At 36.5% G+C, this 21,658-nt stretch overlaps 1 protein-coding gene across 1 annotated transcript in view; it reads left to right on the top strand.

Moving 5' to 3' along the window:
- LOC144452874 (spondin-1-like) overlaps positions 1–21,219 on the top strand; it is a 42,147-nt gene extending 20,928 nt beyond the window's left edge. The window contains exons 2-11 of the mRNA XM_078144071.1: positions 1,095–1,189; positions 2,113–2,246; positions 12,985–13,058; positions 13,498–13,626; positions 14,555–14,703; positions 15,316–15,564; positions 16,014–16,218; positions 17,608–17,865; positions 19,327–19,506; positions 19,999–21,219. Coding sequence (XP_078000197.1) covers positions 1,095–1,189; positions 2,113–2,246; positions 12,985–13,058; positions 13,498–13,626; positions 14,555–14,703; positions 15,316–15,564; positions 16,014–16,218; positions 17,608–17,865; positions 19,327–19,506; positions 19,999–20,168 — 1,643 coding nt within the window. The 3' untranslated portion in view covers positions 20,169–21,219. The remainder of the gene's footprint in view (positions 1–1,094; positions 1,190–2,112; positions 2,247–12,984; positions 13,059–13,497; positions 13,627–14,554; positions 14,704–15,315; positions 15,565–16,013; positions 16,219–17,607; positions 17,866–19,326; positions 19,507–19,998) is intronic.
- Positions 21,220–21,658: the final 439 nt, after the last annotated feature.

Genomic DNA, 21,658 nt, shown 5'->3' with positions numbered 1-21,658 from the left:
AGGTGGCTGGTTGATTCGCTGGCTGGTTCATAAGTTGGTTGGCCTGGTGGATGGATGGGTGGGTTGGTTGGTTCGTTGGTGGGTTGATTTGTTGATTATAGTCACATACACATTTGTAGACTCACATGCACACATTCAGTGATTGGTGGTTAGATGGGAGAAAGTATCAAAATTATCAGATATTTCTCAGCAAGGAAATATAGTCACTGCTCTCTCTCTCTCTCTCTCTCTCTCTCTCTCTCTCTCTCTCTCTCTCTCTCTCTCTCTCTCTCTCTCTCTCTCTCTCTCTCTCTCCCTCCCTCCCTCCCTCCCTCCCTCCCTCCCTCCCTCCCCCCCCTCTCTCTCTCTCTCTCTCTCTCTCTCTCTCTCTCTCTCTCTCTCTCTCTCTCTCTCTCTCTCTCTCTCTCTCTCTCTCTCTCTCTCTCTCTCTCTCTCTCTCTCTCTCTCTCTCTCTCTCTCTCTCTCTCTCTCTCTCCTCCCTCCTCCTCCTCCCTCCCTCCCTCCCCTCTCCTCCCTCCCTCCCTCCCTCCCTCCCTCCCTCCCTCCCTCCCTCCCTCCCTCCCTCCCTCCCCTCCCTCCTCCCTCCCTCCCTCCCTCCCTCCCTCCCTCCCTCCCTCCCTCCCTCCCTCCCTCCCTCCCTCCCTCCCTCCCTCCCTCCCTCCCTCCCTCCCTCCCTCCCTCCCTCCCTCCCTCCCTCCCTCCCTCCCTCCCTCCCTCCCTCCCTCCCTCCCTCCCTCCCTCTCTCTCTCTCTCTCTCTCTCTCTCTCTCTCTCTCTCTCTCTCTCTCTTCTCTCTCTCTCTCTCTCTCTCTCTCTCTCTCTCTCTCTCTCTCTCTCTCTCTCTCAAAACCACCCAAGAATAATCAAACAATCAGTGAATTTATAAAGCACTAAGTTTCCACTATGATGTAATATTCAGAGGCGTTGTACAGTTAGAGTGCTGTGGAGAATAGATGTCTTTTTGAAGGCAATTAGCTGTTCGTTTTTTCGTATTTTTTCATATATAGAAATCGCCCTTATATTTTTTTTGCAGAATCATAATCGGATTGGGAATTGTTTTCTTTTTCTCATTATTGTATTCATTCTTCATTACAGTGTCATTAACAAGTACACAACCAACAACATTCCTGGGATTTATGTTGGTTGCATTACAAGCTTCAAATGATTATGAACATGTCGGCACATTTGAGGTATGTACATGTATACTGTTATCACTATAGGATGTGGCAACTCCTTAATTTGTATGGTACACGTATTTGTATTGAACAAAATGTTCACTTGGTAAGCCCACATAGGACACGTAAATAAAACAAACAAACAAAGAAACAAACAATAGCCACAAACAGGCAAGTAGTACTGGCACCAAATTGTTGTTCTTTATAGCCTCAGTTCAGGATCCATACACTCCTGGTAAGTAAGTCCTGGAATTGCAAAAGACTCTTGGAGAGTTTTGAAAAATGACCAACTGAATGATCAATGTTGCTGTCATGTATGTCAAATAGATATATTATATGATTGTACAAATGTAGGTGAGAAATGCCGGCATCAGACCATGGACGAATGGAAACTTTTGCAAACAGGGAAAGTGAAAAACTGAATTGGATTAATAACACTTGGCACAGCATGTTGGAAGTACAGAGTCTTGTATTACATTGTTCCATTTTGCATGAAAGCACAGTATAATGTTTATAGAAATTAGCTGTTTTAGATAAATATATGTAATAATAAAAGAACCCCAATTGCTATGTGAGTGCCAGTATGGGTAGTACGGTACTCAGGGGTATTTTGCATTTGTGTTTGTTGTTTTCTGCTGCACTATTATGAAATCACATGATCACAGAGTATCATTTTTATGGAAATTTGTCGTTTTGAATAAACGTATGTAATAATAAGAGAACATCATGCCATGTGAATTCCAGTATACATTGTAGGTATTCAGAGATATTTGCACTCATGCTTGCAGTGTTTTCTGCTGCATGTTCACTCACTGTGCACATGAAAGTACAGCCGAAGAGAATACTGCAATTACTCGTACAAATACCCTGAGTATGCTACACTTGCACTCCTGTGCCAAGGGTGCCACAACATAAAATGTGTCTTTGTTCCATTCTAGTTGATTGATTCCGGTATCGCCCGTTTTACCGACAACTGTCCTGATGCCGTAACGCATACATCTAATATTCCCAAAATGTCGGTGTCATTCATATGGACTGCCCCACCACCTGGTGTTGGCTGTGTCAAGTTCAAGTAAGTTGTGGACATTATTATTCTTCGCTTTAAATAAGAAGTTATATTTTTCCGTCAACATTTCAAAGATTGTACAAAAATTTGCAGTGTAGATCTGAATTGGGGTAAATTGAATCAGAGTGTTTTTTGTTGTCCCCTAGGGACAGAACTAGTTGCCATCCCAGGTAGAGATGTGCGTCCAATACTGCTAACCCCAGACCCCATTTTAGACCCATTTTGACCAATAAATCAATAGCCCAATTGAGACCCATTTTGACCAAAACTCAATACCATATTTTGGGCCATTGCAGATTTTAGTAGATCATATTTTTAGACCAAAATATTTGTTCCATATTATGGAAATTATGGATAGCAAAATAAAGTTATCACTCTTGTAGTTTTTTCTCCTCAGGAGGCCACATTTTGGGGTCAATTAATAGCACATTTATGATTTGGTAAAGGACAATGAAGCAAAGTTTAAACCAAGCAATATTGAAATAATGCAGAATGGACCCCATTTTATACACAGCTCGTAAAAAACAGACCCCATATTATGTATAGTCAAATAGGAAGAGAAGGCCCTTCCCCCACTTTAAATTTATACTTTGGACAAGTCATATTTTTGTCATCAACCATTTGTTGGTCAGACAAGAAGCTTGCTATTTTGAACTGACTTGAGGTAAATTGAATCCTGAGTTGAATATAACATGTAGATCTAGAGTAATGGGTTAAAAGTAAAGTAGATTAAAAATACACTTGATCAAGTTGCGTGACTTCACAAAGTGATTGTTATTCAAAGTCAATCAAGTGTAGACAACTCGGCTAACAGTTAACCAAAGTGGTCTATATACACTCTGTGCTCTCTACTAGGGTTATGAACTCTGGTAAACTGAGAAAAGGAAATCTGGCAAAATTTAAACAGTTTCCTGCAGATTCAATATTTCTTGTATAAGTTTTTTTAACCCTGGTAAACTGAGAAAAGGAAATCTGGCAAAATTTAAACAGTTTCCTGCAGATTCAATATTTCTTGTATAAGTTTTTTTTAACCCTGGCAAACTGAGAAAGGAAATCTGGCAAAATTGAAACAGTCTCCTCTAGATTTGATAGTTCTTGTATAAGTTTTTTGAACCCTGGTAAACTGAGAAAAGGAAATGTGATAAAATCTACATGCATATTTTTTAAAAGAATTTTGGACACCGATAAAAGAGAGAAGAAAATCTGATAAAAATGACAGTTTTCTATAAATATACATTTTTCTACATTTTTGAACTCCGGTAAAAGAGAGAAGATAATTGGGACACCAAAAAAAATTCTTAAAAGTTGAGGACATGTTAATTGTTATAGATATTTTGAATTCTATTAGTATTATTAAGTTGAGAAAAGAAAACCTGGTTAAATTTGAATTTCTGTGCGCTGCTTGTCTAGCTTGATCACTGCATAAACAACAAAAGTGTGGCTTTACATACAAAACTTACTTTTAAAAATTACATTCAGTATAAATTTGTCCTGATGAAAGGCAGTTTAGATCAGGTTTTAGCATTATTTTCTCAATTGCATGTGCGGCAACAAAAGTGAGTCTTTACACACAAAAAATTCTTAAAAAATTATACTATGTTTAAATTTGTCCTTCAGTTTACATCTGGTCTACCATTGCCCTTTCAAGCACATGCGAAGAAACAAAAGTGAGGTTTTATACACACAATTATGTTAAGAAATCGTACAAAGTTACAGCAACCATGCCTTTTATTTGATTCAAGTATGTCATGGGATATAATGTTTAAAAGTTGATGGAACAAATACAAGGCGGCCATTGATGGTGGCCAGAGTTAGAACCCCCAGGGTTGCTAGTTTAAAATTGTTGTGTAAACAACCATTAAACCTTTAGATTGGTTTACATAGTGTCTACTTGTAATGTAATACCAAGTACTTAACAACACATTAAAAGTACATTACTGTCTGTCAACTATTAGAAAGAAAAGCTTCGGCGTAAAAACAAAGTCGTAGAGTATTTCTGAGTATTGGATCACAGAGTAACTGATACTTAAAATACTCCTATTACCTCTGTACACTTTTACATTAAGTGATAGTGTCGGTGTTATTGTCGGTGTTGTGTCCATTAAAAGTATCATATATTTTCAAAATACTATCGTAAGTATAACTTAAAGTGGCACAAACTCAGTTTAAGTTTTTATTCAGGTGAAAATACTAAAACCACATTCCAGAATAATGTTAATGTCAATGTCATGCAATTTACTATTTATGGCAGTTACTGTTCTTTTTATTTGGTACTTTAGAGCAAGTGTGTATGTGGGGCAAGTATCATTTGTGTGTTCATGATTGGCTCTGCAGTTGTCTTCACTGGAGTATAGGGAGGGTTATTTTTGTGTTTTTCCCCAGATCTGCATGGGCTGGACAAACATGAAAAAAAAAAAGGACAAACACAAGAGTATTTAAGTGATGCACACACTGACCAGAAACAATTCCTTTTTTTTTGCCAAACAGAACAGTTTTAAAAATTGTTCCAGTTGCAGTTAGTGCAGCTTTAATCAGACAAGGAAAATAAGAGTAACCTAAGGGGCCTTGTCACTCTGAGTCGGTGGACGAGTAGTGACAACCCTTAGGTCATGAGCAGTGTGCCCTCTAATGATAGCCAAATTTTGTTGTTGTGAGTCAAAATGATAAAACTGGGATTTCTTATGAGTCACCACATAGTAAGAGATAGGAGAACACCAAATTTTGGTGCATCACTAGAAACTGTGTGTGTCAGTGGTGTATCAAGTTGGCTTAGAGGACACACTGGTCACCACATAGTAAAAGATAGGAGAACACCAAATTTTGGTGCGTCACTAGAAATTGCATGTGTCAGTGGCGAGTCAAATTGCTTAGAGGGCACACTGGTCACAAATATTTTTCAGCTGAATAAAGAAAAATATTGGGGATTCATGATTATACCATCACCAGTAATATTTTTAAAAAATTGAGGAAAGTAATGGCAATTTTTTAGTGTTTTAACTCATTTTGAACACAGCAGAACCAATAATATAGACATGTATTGTCGTGACATAGACGTATGTTGTTGTGACGTAGAATGTCCAGAGTATATATTCCATATTTTTTGGTTGAACCTGGTTTATGCATGGTATAATTGTACATTGTATATTTATAAATGTGCATAAATTGTACACTAAGTTTAGTTGGAAGTGTGGCCTCAGTTAGAGATCGTGTTATTTGATAAGTACTTGAGTATAAAGATAGACTCACTAATGGGTACAAAGATAGATAGACTGACTAATGGGTAGAGAGGATCATTATATCTACATTAATTTGTTTTCACTCAAACTCACTACCTCTCAGTCTAAATAGCTATAAATCTCTTTAAAAGCCCCGTAGATATCTCTTGTCTATTTACATTCATTTTTTCGATGATTAGTATGTTTTTTCTGAACCAACCCTTTCTATAGCTCTGCTAAACAACTTGCACGATCAAGATGCATAGATGGATCGAAGCGTTGTATTCGTTTCCCATTTACCATTCCAACACTGTCCATTTGTGGAATTATGAATAATGTATTGTCCAATGTTAGACAACTGTTTTTCTCATCTGAATTTTGATCCTTGGTTCACAGTAGGCCTTTAGTACTAATAGTAATTGCTATCTGCAAGTGAAACCTCCTTTTCTGGCAGTCAATTCAGTGTACACAATGTAAATACACAATGAAAGTCATATAGAAGCATATTGTAAACCTGGAAATTTTCGCTGAAGACTTATTTTCGCTAATTTCGCTAGAAAACAAAAATGCAAAATTAAATAGTTACTAAAATACCTTCGATTCTTGTACATGAAGTTGTGTACCAGTCTGGTAATTAGTAAAAATAAGTAGTGACTAAAATGCCTTCTTGTACATGAACACAATGTACCAGCCTGGTAATTAGTAAAAATAAATAACGGTAGTGACTAAAATGCCTTCTTGTCCATAAACATAATGTACCAGTCTGGTAATTAGTAAAATTTGTGTTCATTAACTAGCTGAAGATTGTAAAATCGCAAAAATATCTGGATTTATATCTGAGTCAACAGTCTAGCAACTATATATGTTTAGTCTCATTTTCTACAATCTCTCTCTCTCCAATATCTAGTCAAATGACTTTCTTTAGCACAGTATTCTGTTCTGATTGTGGTAGTGTATTGCTATTGGAGCATTGATATAGATAGGATTGTGTTATCGTGTTCTCACAAGTTATTAAGACTGGAGTTTGTAGTGAATTGAACAAAGTAACCAATTACAACCACGTGTCAGTGTGTGATGGATTACTACTGACATGCACTGTTCACCCTTTCCCCAGCAGGAGATTTAGCTAGATTTTTGGTAGAGTTCATACAAAACAAACCGACATTTAAGGTATAGTTTGTAGACTAACACAGCATGATGATATTGAATTATACACAGAGAAACTTGCAAACTTAGACGGTATGGTGGGTTTTTTAGATTCAGCAGCACCAATTTGTCATAATTTGATTTTGATACCATATCTGAATTCTTGGTGTCGACACCTTTGGCTGTTACAGACAAGATTTATGTTTTAAAAAAATAATACCCAGTTATAGCTAGTTTAAAAGAAATGATGAACCAGATAAGCATGTACAGTAGACTGACAGATTTGACAGATGACTGACAAAAATAATAATCATCAGAATCAGAATCTTTATTTCTTATAAAGCGCATTCCATTAAAAATAATCACAATGTGTTGTACAACTGATTGGAAAAAGAAAACAAACATAAAAGACAACAAAAAATACACTATTTGAAAAAGTGTTATATATTATATACTCCAGTTACAGCTCGCTTTAAAATAAAATACTGAACCAGATAAACATGTAGAGTAACAGATATGACATTGTTGGCACTCCTGTAATCATAAGGGATGATTGCACAATGTTGCACAAGTTCAATGAACGAACATCATTCATTTAGGACAAACATCCCTCTCCCTAAATGAAAGTGCGACATTACACTTTTATATATGATGTGAAATTGTATTGGTCACACCACTATGATCAATGCAATGTAAAATCATGACGGTAAACATGAATTTTCAACCTTATGAACCTGTTTACTGAGATCTGATGTAAACACATCAAAATACTACCAGAAACCAGCACTGTACCGGTAGCTCACATTAGAAATAGATTTTAATCAACTTATCAATATCTCAGTAGTAAATACAGAAGCTGTTGTGATTGAAGGTGTGAAAGTTTTTGAAATTTGGTTAGAATGCGAAAATGAAGTTCAGCGATTGTATTGATGCCACTGACTTCCTCCCCCTATTAAACGAACTAAGTTTGCTGAGAGAGCTTATGTGACATTGTGCGATCGTCCCTAAGGTAAACATTATTTGTAATGAACCATTAAACAAGTTTACAGAACAACAAATCTATCAGTCCAGACTGTTGACATACAAAACTGTGCTAAAAACACTGATATAATATTGTTACAGTTGTAAACTATAACATAACCCATGTCAAAATATTATTTTATACACTGTACAAATATACAATTCTGGAATGCAGATTTGAATCAGTCACTGAACACATGTTTCATCAAACAGAACACCACATGAAGGAAGTCATGGGACACTGAATATCATGTCTAGCTTGTCGTATGAAGCTCATTCCTGCCAAAATATTTTGAACATTATTTTCTAGTTTTGTAATTTTTGGCAAAATTTCAACTAAATTTTAGCTGGATAACATTTCTAGTTACATTTTCTTTTCCTGTTAATTTTTTTAAAATAAAAGTCTTCTGATTTTGTGACTTTTCAGCTAAATTTGAGCTAGACAACATTTCTAGTAGAAAGTTGTTTTCCCATTGAAATATTTCGAACAGAATTTTTCCAATTTTGCAATATTTAGAGTTGTTGGTGGTAAAATCAAATTCAAAAGATTCCCAAAATTCTGTGGTGCAAAAACCGTAATTTATGTTGAAGTAGGATTGCTAGATAAGAAAAGCAACAGGTATGCACAACAAAGTTATCTTATCGTATCCAGGCATATGTTTGTTTGTAAGCAACAATGATAGTCCATTGTTTGAGTGCTATAGAAGGAACTAAAACATCCTATCCTACACAGGAAGTATAGGGTCTATGCTGATAAAATAATCAATGTATTGTTCAAAGCAAAATAACAGGAATTTATGTAATCTGAGCTGAAAATTTTCATTACACGATAGTGTACTTGTAGTCTGTAAGGTACACTGTGATAGAGCGCCCTCACACATCGGTCAATCCCTCTCACGTCAACATGATGTGTATCTTACTGTCTAGGGTACATGTGGATTGATATCTTCAACAGGCATGAAAGACTGATTTCATCAGAGCTGCATTTCTTAAAGCTTACAAGACCCAGAACAGTCATTTTCAGACAATCTTGCTTAAAGGCTATCCAACCCCACCTAGTTTTTCACTACTGACGCTAATTTTTTTTTACGTATTCGAGAAAAAATAATAAAATCACAATTTGGAAGTCTCATATTTTCTTTTTGTATTGTTATTATCTTATGTTTCTGGTGGAAATAATCCAATTCAATTAAAAATTCAATTCAGGTACAGCTAGATTTAACAGATGCTTTGAGAAAAGTAGAATATGGTGAAAATAAGTGGAAAAGAAAGAACAGAGATTTAAGTGAAAAGTAATTACACTCACAGTTCACACATTCTCACAATCTACTGTCACAATGGACAATAATGTATCAGTAGCGTTGTCGTAATGAGGAGAGTGGTTTATGACAATGAGATAATGAGGCTTTCAGAATTGATTTCATTGCAGGTAAATGAAGTTTCTCGTCTGAAATGATATATTTATTGAAAAGATTCAATCCTTTTATTCAGGTAATCTTGTGATAACTCTGAGTCTGAGTGGCATTTTTTATCCAAATTGACTTTTTAAGTTTAGAAAAACCCACTCCATGTTTTGAAGCAGATTACGGATAAATTGCACCCTTCAGTCATTTTTCACTGTAGTCAGTGACACATAATCAGAAAATACTTTTAACGGAGGAAATATAACCTGAAGTAAAATACAATCCATCCCTAGAGCTTCACTGGCTTGTTATCAGTAGCAAATTAAATCAATGATGTAGACTTTTAACGTGATACCAGTACGGTTGAAAGAAAGTACATCTGGGGTCGCGACCTCATCAGTAAGGTCATGACCTCAATCGTATTTGGTTATTCTACAAGGTGTTGTCTGTGATAATCTTGAAGCTATATGGCTGGTAATGGTTACATTTCTGCTAGAAATTGAAAAGTTTAATTTCTTAAAAATTCCCAAAGGTTTTCTGAGTCTTAATACTTAGTTTTGGTATTTCTTCTAAGATTGAGATATTTTCAATTGATTCCTTTCCAACATTCACCCCAAGGTCAACAAAAAATGCTAAATGACAGTTTGCAGGACAAACTGGAGAAAAAAACCTCTTTCAAATTTCATTCCATCTACTACGTGACTTTTAAAAAATACATACAAGAATGATTTTTGTAGTCTCAGATTTAATTTGACATGAAACAGCAATAACCAAAACAATCCTGAAAAAATAAAATTATTTATATTTTAAAGTTGCACTAGCTCTAAGGCCAAATAAAAAAAGTTGTTTGGTTCCAGTTACCTGACCCCCACCTAGTTTTACACGCCAACCCTAAACGTTTTTTTTTATATATTCATGAAAAATAATAATAAAATCGTGCAAATTGTGAAGTTTCACAAGAAATAGTGTGTGCGGAAACTGACATCACAATATAAAACTATTATTCCAATCTGTAATGGCTGTACATCTGATAGGAAGAAATAAACATTAAAACAACACAGAGATCATTTGGAAAACAATGGAAAACCTGAACTAGACACTCACACATGAAAAAAAGTACCGGTATAATAGCTATGAAATAAAAAATCTACCTACCTACCCCCACCTATTTTATATAAATTGAATATAATGGGAACAACACAATTTTTTTTTTACGCCTAACTGGAATTTATTTGGAAACTGATTTGTTACACATAATGACTTACTTGTAATACATAATTGTATCGTACACCTGTGAGATTATTCTAGTCATTTACAGTGCGGGGATAATAGGAGTATTTGTATGTATTTGTTTTCGCTAGTGTTCCAGGGAAAGTGTGTGAATGAGATTGTCTGGTTGATTTTGTTGTATGTTTGAAGTATTGCTGTGTTGGATTCAGTGATACCCTTTAAGTATACATTGAATGCTACAGTGTCTGTCAGTATCTGGGTGAGCTGGAGTGCTGTAATACTTATATATACAAAAACACATGTTAAGAATGTGTCTGTTATTCCATCTATCAATATTACTATTTATATCATCATTGCGCCTACATTAATGTTTACTTTAAACATACCAGACAGGGATCGTGTTCAATTTTCATTTTATGCCAGACAGTGCGGCACAGATATCCCCTATAACTAGTAGAAGTACAACTATTTTCTGTATTTATTTTCAGCCATCAATAAGCAAAAATAGCTGGAAGGTACAATGAGATATTATTCCCAAATATTTTTCTCTGCCAAGTGAAGTATGAGTGCCCTAAGGGGCTTTGTCACTACTAGCTAAAGGTGAATTACTACAGTGGTAACAAATTTTCGGTTATGAGTATTTTCCAGCTGAATAAAGAAAAAATATTGGGAATAATATAATTATTAAAATTCCTACACAAGCTTGATTATTAAATATCTGGAAAAATAGTGGTGATTTATTAATGTTTTGACATATTTTGAGAATGCAAAGAGAATAATTATAATGTAGACGCTTATTGTTGTGGTATAGAACAACCAAGGTATAAATCCCATATTATTTTTTCAACGCATGCAACTTTGCTTGTGTGCGGTACAATTATATGTATTTGCATATGCTGTTTGGTACATACAACTATATAATGATAATTGACACTGCTAGACAATTGGCATTTAAAACAGTTTCTTGAACATATGGTGGACACCCTAATTATACAGCGAAACAATGTCAGTAAAAACTTGAGGTATTTGGATATAAAGATGATGTCACACAAATAATAATGGCGAGATAATGCCAATACATGAAGTGAGACACTTGGATATGTAGATGCAGTGTTGTATTAATACAGCTATAGGCAATACCAGTAAACAATTATGTGGTACTTTCATAGATGTCACCCTCATAATGATACAGCTATAGACAACGCCAGTAAAAAATGCGTGTTACTTGCATAGATGCCATTCTCATAATGATACAGCTATAGACAACGGCCAGTAAAACAATTATGTGGTACTTTGAGCTATCATCACTGTCACCTTAATAATACTGAGCTATAACAGCTATAGACAATAGCAGTGAAAAATATGCGATAGGTTGGAGAGATGGTGTCACCCTAATAATAAAACTAGACAATAGCAATAAAGATAAAAACAAACAACTTGGATAAATGCAATGCTGTTACAGTAATATTATGGTAAGACAATGGCAGTAAAAAAAAAACTGTGGTACTTGAGAGACGCTGTCACCCTGATAATAATACCGCTAGACAATGGCAATAAAGATAAAAACAAAGCACTTGGATAAATGCAATGCTGTCATAGTAACATATGACTAGACATGGGCAATAAAAATATGTGGTACTTTGAGAGATGCTGTCACCCAAACAATGATACAGGTAGACAATGGCAATAAAAATAAAAATGAAGCATGTGGGTAAATGTAGCGTTGTCATAGTAACATATGACTAGACAATGGCAATAAAAAATATGTGGTAGTTGGAAAGATACTGTCACCCTAATAATATAGCTAGACAGTGTCACTATTAAAGTTTAATTTCCTACATATCAGTTTATCTCAATTGTTTCAATACGTACTTGAGCTGACATGCATGAGTTGCCATGGGTAATATTTCATTATATTGTGTAATTGATACTACATAAAACTACACAGAGTAATCAACAAGGCTTCTAGTAAAAAAGTAATTTAGTTTTCAGATTTGATTAAACCCTGAAAACACATACGTCAACTAATATGACAGAACGCCATGACTCATAAGTGTGGTGTACTTGGGGTATATGTACCAGTGCTTGCGGTATTCTCTGCAGCCATACTTTCTTAAGCGTAGTAAGTGACAGTGTAGCAGAAAACACTGCAAGCACGAGTGTATATACCCACACTTTAACTCACCTGACATGGGGCTCTGTTATTATTACACGTCACATGTTTACCCAAAACAGCGATTTTTGTAAAAATGATACTGTGTGATCGCAAGCTTTTGTGTATAACGAATGATTTTGCCCTCAATTTGCATATCATTTGCATATAGGTATGCAATAATGTTTTCGGTATTACACTGCAGTGAAAATACCATTAGTGTGTGCACACACCAGTGCAAGTAGTCACTGGTATATACACATACACATAATAATTATAGAATCAGCAATTGGAGTGGGTTGCCCTAAGGTATAAAACATGTGATAAATGTAGTCTGTTGTATAAATACGAGACTGTAAAACATGTGATAAATGTAGTCTGTTGTATAGATACAAGACTGTAAAACATGTGATAAATGTAGTCTGTTGTAGATACGAGACTGTGACTTGATAAAATATTACACCAAGACAAGTGTCTTTGTGGAGAGAGATTCTTGAGATGGTAATACCAAGACATGTCTCTGAGCTATTTAGTATTTTGTGATGAATTTACTTATCACGTCAATTATTTACCAACAGAGCAACAGTGGTGCAGCAAAAAGAAGTTTGGTTTAGGGATGATGGAGCCTTGACCCTGACAGTCTGTGAAGCAGGTGAGCGTTTAACCTAGAATTAACGTTGTTGGATTTTGACTAGTATATGTCCTTTCTACAAATGCTCATTTGTATTTACGATATTACCGCTACTCACAGTGACTGTAGCGACTAATATTCCGTAACGGTAATTTTGAATATCGTAAATACCTTTAATATTCAACATCATTATTTTGTATTATGATCATCCTAGCCTAGAATAACACCATCCTGGAATGGAGCATTATTTCACAAGTGAATGGGGGAAAAAAATTCAATGTCAAATTTCATCATGCCAACAATGTGCCCACACATTTGAACATGTAATCAACTCCTTTAGAGCTAGTGAGGGCAGAGCAAAATGACCTATCTTACAGGCTAACACATAATATGCTATGACGACAAGAAAAGGTCGTTTGTTAAGTAGAGTAGGCATTATTTTATTATTTTTTTGTTGCAGTGGAAAATATTATTCCAGTGAACTTTCAGAGGGAAATACCTGACTGCTGTGCCTGTGGTAGTGCTAAGTATACAGTTACATTTGTAGGACAATGGACTAGATATACACATCCCAAGGATTATCCTTCAGGTAGGTTTAGTGTAAAGTTGAAAGAGCAGTGATTGATTACGGATTGATTGATTGATTGATTGATTGATTGATTGATTGATTGATTGATTGATTGATTGATTGATTGATTGATTGGTTGGTTGGTTGGTTGGTTGGTTGGTTGGTTGATTGATTGATTGACCACCAGTTAATTGATTGGTTGGTTGATTTAGCAATCTATTGATTGATAGATTGGTTGACAAACCACCAGTTGATTACTTAATTGATTGATCAGTTGATTGATTGATTGATTGATTGATTGATTGATTGATTGATTGATTGATTGATTGATTGATTGATTGATTGATTGATTGATTGATTGATTGATTGATTGATTGATTGATTGATTGATTGATTGATTGATTGATTGATTGATTGATTGATTGATTGATTGATTGATTGAATCAATCGATCTATCTATCTCTCTATCTATCAATAAACCAGTTGGTTGATCAATTGACCAAACAGTTGGTCAGGCAAACTACAAGTTGGTTAGTTGATTGTCTATTGGATGATTGAAGACTGATTGATTTCCGACAAATCAAGTGCTATTCACTTGAAGTGCTTGATTGATCACCATTTTATGAATGACCTCACCTTATATGTGATTGACGTCCAGTTAGTCAGATGATTGATTGATTGGTTGGTTGGTTGGTTGGTTGGTTGGTTGGTTGGTTGGTTGGTTGGTTGGTTGGCTGGCTGGCTGGCTGGCTGGCTGGCTGGCTGGCTGGTTGGTTGGTTGGTTGGTTGTTTGGTTGGTTGGTTGGTTGGTTGGTTGGTTGGTTGGTTGGTTGTTTGGGTGGTTGGGTGGTTGGGTGGTTGGGTGGTTGGGTGGTTGGGTGGTTGGTTGGTAATTGATTAACCACCACCTGTTTGTTGGTTGTTGGAATGTATTTATTTATTTTACCAGGCTACCAGAACCACTGGTCTTCATTGACTGGAGCCTCTCATTCTAAAGACTTCATGCCATTTGAATACGGTGGTTGGGCCACAGAGGGAGTTAGACGAGTTGCTGAATGGGGATCAGCAGGTCCCTTTGAAAGTGAGATGAGGGAAGAGGTATGTATGTCACTTTTCAAGTGTCCTCTATTGCAGTGTTTTGAATCTAGACAAGTCACCCAGGTCTGTAAGTAGGTCAAATCTAGACAAAGCTACCTAAGAGAATGTAAGTCAAATCTAGACATTAACTTATTCATGGCTATAAGTAGGTCAAATCTTGGAAAGTTACCAAAAGCTTAAGTAGGTCAAATCTAGACAAGTTACCAGGGCTGTAAGTAGGTCAAATCTAGACATTTAGTCACCCAGGGATGTAAGTACATGTAGGTCAAATCTAAACAAGTTACCCAGGGCTTTAAGTAGGTCAAATATAGACAAGTTACCCAGGGCTGTAAGTAGGTCAAATCTAGACAAGTTACCCAGGGCTTCAAGTGGGTCAAATACCCATCACCCGTACTCATTTAAAAACCATGACCTCACCAAGCATTAAACACCAGTCTCTTTTGCAGAAATAACAATAATAATGGGTGCCAATCAAGGCTGAATGATATCCAACCAAACAAATCTTCCAAGAGATACATCACCTTAAAACCCTGAATAAGTATGCAGTCATGCTGCAATGCCATTGGCTCCACTTATTTGATAAAAGTGTAAAAATTCTTATTTTGTTTGTAGGGAGATAATATACGCACTGTGATTAAAACAAGACCATTATGGCCAGCTATTGGAAACATGTCTGCCATTGTTAGTACAGACTCAGAGAGGCATTTAGTGTCGGCGTTCTCTATGCTTGGACCAAGTCCAGATTGGTGTGCTGGAGTCAGTGCTTTAGATCTTTGTACTGCAAACTGTGGATGGGTCAAAAGAGCTGAGGTAGCTCTCTTTCCATGGGATGCTGGTACAGACAGTGGTATTACATACTTGGTAAGATTTTAGCGTACGGCATGTGATTATTTCCAAGCCAAAACTTTCGTAAAAAATTGTCACGCACATTTTACTTTTCATTGATCATGACATAATTTTAAATAAAAATGAGCTGATGTAGCACTCTTGTCATAGGATGCTGATACAGGCATCATAGCATTATTTACATGGTAACATTTGAGTGTACGATGTGCTGTGTACTTTTCGTGGCAAAACTGTTTGTAACAAATTATCACTCTCTTTGGAAATTATCTATATGAATATGTCACTTATTTTTCTTTTGCTGGACAAATGAATGAATTATCAGTGCCCCCCTATGTGACTCATTTATTTTGCTGGATAAACGAAAAATTCATCATTGAAAGCCATGTATGTCACACATATTTCTTGAGCAGAAGAGAGGAAAAAATTTAGCCACATCAATAATTGATATCACTTTCATTTCTAAGGCTGTCAACTCTGCAACCACACCAAATGAAAAGATCGCACCCATCATAAGTACTAGACCCGTCAATGATGCATACCCATTCTTTGATGCCACTGGAGCACCTGTCAAGAAGGTAGCTACACTCATAGTTGAAAGGTTAGATGTCAAAGGTGACCAGTGCTGGGAAGATGAAATAGCTGAAGAAGTAGAAATGAAACACGATGATGGTAAAAATCTTCAATATCTAGAAAGTATCATATTATTTAAGGTAGAATGCACCTCGGAAATAATCTATTTAAGATGTTGCTGTCATTTTATACAAGAAAACTCCAACCTATTCTCAGTTCAAATCAATTAACAAAATCCGGGGTTACGGTACAAATTTGTGAAATAGAGGTTAAAGTGCCGATATCAAAATTTAGTTATTTTAGAATCCAGTATGGCCACCGAATACTGTGTTAACTCTGGGAAGATAACAAACTTTTATTCTGCATCATTTCCCAGCTATTTGCATACAAATAGATATCATGACCCTTTGACTTTTAGGTTACAGTATTCCAAACATACCTTTGTAATGTATAGTGCCCTCTAGTGACTGACCATTGAGGAGAAAAGGTGAGAGTTTAATCCCCACAGAGACAGAGATCAAAGTACAGTTCAATATACACCTTTGTAATGAATAGCTCCCTCAAGAGTTGTTGTGTAGCACCTATTTCACAATACTGCAACTGAGGGAAATAGTTGCTACATAACAGCGTGAGGGTATGTGATATCTACTAATGCCCAAATGAGGCCAGGCAATAAGTGTTTTATAACATATCCCATTCCCAGGGACATAGTGTTTCCAGAGTGAAAGAAAATCACTGGTAGGACTAGTCATCTGCTACTCTAATAGTGCCCTAGAAAATAATACCCTCTGTATGCAAATTGAGGCCACTATGAGTCAGTAGTTCACACCATGTGACACAATCTAAGCTAATCACTGAACTTAGACAACTATATATAATAAAAATAATGACTTCCATCTTGCCTTTCATATAAACAGCACCCTCTGTTGACATGAAATTATAACACCCTTAGGCTAACATATGCATGTCATAAACACTGTAGTACACCAACCTCACCTTTCCTGTGGACAGCGCCCTCTGTTGAACATCCATCCCTTGGATATATATTATAAAGGGTATAGCACACAAACCCTGGGATGTTGAAAATTTTAGTGAGAGAAGGAAAAAAATGTTTTGATAGGCTGAATTGGTGTGTGTGAAGCATGCGGCGACAGCTTTTCAGTTACCGATGGGTGAGGGAAAGTTTCCCCCCTCCCACGTATCGGACTTTTTAAATGCTGGAGAACTTTCTCAGCTGTCGGCATTTTCGCCAAATTTTGTAATACCATGGTTGCTGAAAAAGAAGGCTTTACAGTAAAGGTAGGGAAATTCAGCATAAGTTAGTTTGTGTAAACATTTTGATACAATTATCAATGTTTCAGAATTTTTTCCATACTTTAGAATTTTCTCAAATTATTGCTGATACACGGTTATATTTTCTGCCTTCCAGCTGTTTCGTACATCCCTGAAACCTCAACTTTAATATGTCATAAAATATCGATTTTTCAGACTATAATTTACTGTTTGCAAGTGACAATGAGGACAGCACACCACCTCCTAGGAGAGGCACTATGCCAGAAAAAGGAAATGGAAGAAAGCCTGGAAAAAATATGGGACGCAAACCAGATAAAGGAATGGAAGTCACCATGCCACCAAAGGAAGGAATGCCACCTAAAAACATGGACAACGTGGAAACCATGATGCCTAAGAAAGAAATGATGGTAGAACCTACAATGCCCCCTAAACAAATGGGTGGACATGATACTGGTGAGTTAGAACCTACAATGCCCCGTAAACAAATGGGTAGACATGATACTGGTGAGTTAGAACCTATAATGCCCCCTAAGCAAATGGGTGGACATAATACTGGTGAGTTAGAACCTATAGTGCCCCCTAAACAAATGGGTAGACATGATACTGGTGAGTTAGAACCTACAATGCCCCCTAAACAAATGGGTAGACATGATACTTGTGAGCTAGAACCTATAATGCCCCCTAAACAAATGGGTCGACATGATACTGGTGAGTTAGAACTTACAATGCCCCGTAAACAAATGGGTCGACATGATACTGGTGAGTTAGAACCTATAATGCCCCCTAAACAAATGGGTGGACATGATACTGGTAAGTTAGAACCTATAATGCCCCGTAAACAAATGGGTCGACATGATACTGGTGAGTTAGAACCTATAATGCCCCCTAAACAAATGGGTGGACATAATACTGGTGAGTTAGAACCTATAATGCCCCGTAAACAAATGGGTGGACATGATACTGGTGAGTTAGAACCTACAATGCCCCGTAAACAAATGGGTGGACATCATACTGGTGAGTTAGAACCTATAATGCCCCGTAAACAAATGGGTGGACATGATACTGGTGAGTTAGAACCTATAATGCCCCGTAAACAAATGGGTGGACATGATACTGGTGAGTTAGAACCTATAATGCCCCGTAAACAAATGGGTGGACATGATACTGGTGAGTTAGAACCTATAATGCCCCCTAAACGAATGGGTGGACATGATACTGGTGAGCTATACAGGGTCATTGTGCCACTATAGGTCCATGCAAGGAGGATTAATTGTACAGTGTTATGACATCCATTGTGGAAAGTACATTTTTAAAGGTGTACTAGGGAGCAAGCGCGTAGTGTGTGATCTTTGCATCCAGCATGAATTTCGTGTCCATCATGAATTTTTGAATATTTGAGAGTTGAACATTTGCTACATTGGAATGCATACATACCCTATGCTTTAATCAGATGTGACGATATACATCATTGCACAGCATCTAGCATACATTCATAAATTCTAGACCATAAAAAGCCAATCACTCTGGATGCCTAATCCGCCTGTGGTATTATTAGCATTAAAACTAAAATACATACAGACACAGTATTCAATTTGAACTTTTGTTCCAAACACCTGAAAATTTACCTGAAATTTTTGACTGCACACTTCAGTCCGCTGTCAACATATTGACCAACTATTCAGTACATATGACCTTATGGACATGTGAGCCTAATAATCTGTTGACAAGCACTGCAGTGTGCAGTCGAAAATTTCAGGTAAATTTTCAAGTTGTGTTTGGAATAAAAGTTCAAATTGAAAACTATGGTTTACCAACACAGATGAATTTCCATTTGAATACATACAGACATGTTGTGATATGTCTATAGTAGTTTCAGTGTCATTGGCACTAATTTGCCAATCATTTCGTTACCAGGTAAACAACCTGTAGATTGTATGACATCAGAATGGGGTCCATGGACAGAGTGTACCAAGACATGTGGAAAACATGGCAAGCAACTACGCAGTAGAATGATCAAAGTACGGCCTAAAAATGGAGGTAGAGGGTGTGGAAAGAAGAAGGAAAGAAGGAGTTGTAACAGAGATATTAAATGCCGTGAGTATTGAAAGTATTCAAATCTCCAATACTTAGGACTCTCTGCATTCAATCATACCAACAAAGGTTTTGTATATCCAAATCATATTTCATTTCACCCCAAGCCCTGGAAGTGGTCCAGGGGTGGGGGAGGGGCACTTGACTGGGTACAGGTGTACCCTGGCAGACTGAAATTACAAGCACAAATTGTGAATGGACATATTTTTGATCCGGTTTTAGCCAGTCTCTAATGCTGGGACATTACCCTTCCAGATATCGATAAATTAGCCAAATAAAAAGGCCATACGACTATCTGATTGTGACCAGTTCAAACCAGTTCAAACAAGTTGATTGTTAAATGGGCATACCCATATCTTTGATCCAGTTTTAGCCAGTGTCTAATGCTGTGCAACTTGTTGTAAAAATGTCCTCCTGACTGAGAATATCGGATCGTGAGAAACAGAAAGAAAAAAGTGTCATCGTCATCTGAATTTGTGTTTTGTTTCATTTCAGCATCTGACTGTAAACTCGGTAAATGGAGTCAGTGGTCAGATTGCAGTCAGACTTGTGGAAGTGGTGGACAGATGAGAACAAGACCAGTGATGAAGAGGGAAAAACATGGCGGAGCTGCATGTGGAGAGACCAAAGATATGAGAGCATGCCCAGGCTTGCCACAGTGTTGATCTAGTATAGACCTAAAACCATAAACAGTGCCCCCTAGCTTATATAAACCTGAAACCAGAAACAGCGCCCTCTAACCAGTATAGCCCTTAAACTGGAAACAACACACTCTAGCTAACATAGACCTGAAACTAGAAATGGTGCCCCCTAGCTACATATAATATAAACCTAAATTAAAAAACAGTGCTCCCCAGCTAATATAGAACTGAACATATAAACAACACGATATCGACATCAAGACATAAATCGGGCCCTTTAGCAACTATAAAACTGCCAACATAAACAGCGCCATCTATCAGCTAGAGCCATAACCAGCATCAATTTTTTATACACTTGCTAATAACCATGCACTGTGGCTCAAATCATTTATGAACATAAACAGTATATCAGACCATGAAGTATATAGTCATATATCTTTCGCATTGAAAGTGGTATTTTCACCTAGAATTTTGAAATAAAACTAACCATTAACATTTTTAAAGTGGGACAAATTTGATTTGTCAAATTACAAAGATATATTCATCGCTAGAGGGTGCTGTTTATTTTCAGCCATACTTTACTGCAGCACTGGGACACTTCCAAAAATTTGAACAAATGTGTGCCACTAGAGGGCACTAATCACTGAAAAACGGTCTCCTCATACTGCTTTTAGAGAAGGGGAGAAATTATATCTCAAAATTAGACTGTTAATACTGATCATCTTTAATACGAAACTAATTTTTTTTAAATGTCTTACTTTCTGAATGTGATTCCACATTGCAGCTTGTATCCCTATTTGGCTTTAGGCTAATCGTTTTATTTCATTCTGTTCATTTCCAATATGACTTATTAAGGTATTCTTGTCTTTCTCAACTAATCTCAATAATATTTGATATTATGAACATACACTGTAAACCTCTTTATTACAAACTTTGTCATAATGAACAGTGTTTACACACAAAATGAACCTGTTCTTTAGTATATCACTTCTTTGAATCCAGATTACTTTGTTTGTTAATTTCTATTATGTAATGTCTATATTAATATTTTACACATGTATACTATTAATAAACTTTACTCAACCCCCCCCCCCCCCCCCGCCCCATTTTTTGTTACAAATGATTTTTTACAAGATTATGTGATTTTTGACTATACAGAGGTAATCAAATGTATTGGTGCTACTTAAATTATAGGCAGTTATATGTGTGAGCCATTTCTTCATATAAATGTTATATTTGTGACTTGTGTACTTGATCATACTGTGTCCATTCTTTGATTCCCTCAAGAGACATGAACAAATTATCAGATTAAATGTGTTTGCTGGGGGAATTGCATAAACTCCCATCATGCATTGGTGGTTATCCTGCAAATTGATTAGTTTCCCCACTTGCTTCAGATTCCATCATGCTTTGCTAGCACTACAGGTGTTAAATTGCCAAGACCATCTTCAATAGATTCCCATCATGCTTTGCTAGCACTACATGTGTTATATTGCCAAGACCATCTTCAATAT

The sequence above is a fragment of the Glandiceps talaboti genome, chromosome 23 (assembly GCF_964340395.1).
Source record: "Glandiceps talaboti chromosome 23, keGlaTala1.1, whole genome shotgun sequence".
Taxonomy (NCBI): Eukaryota; Metazoa; Hemichordata; class Enteropneusta; family Spengelidae; genus Glandiceps; species Glandiceps talaboti.
This window is presented reverse-complemented; position numbering and strand designations above follow the sequence as displayed.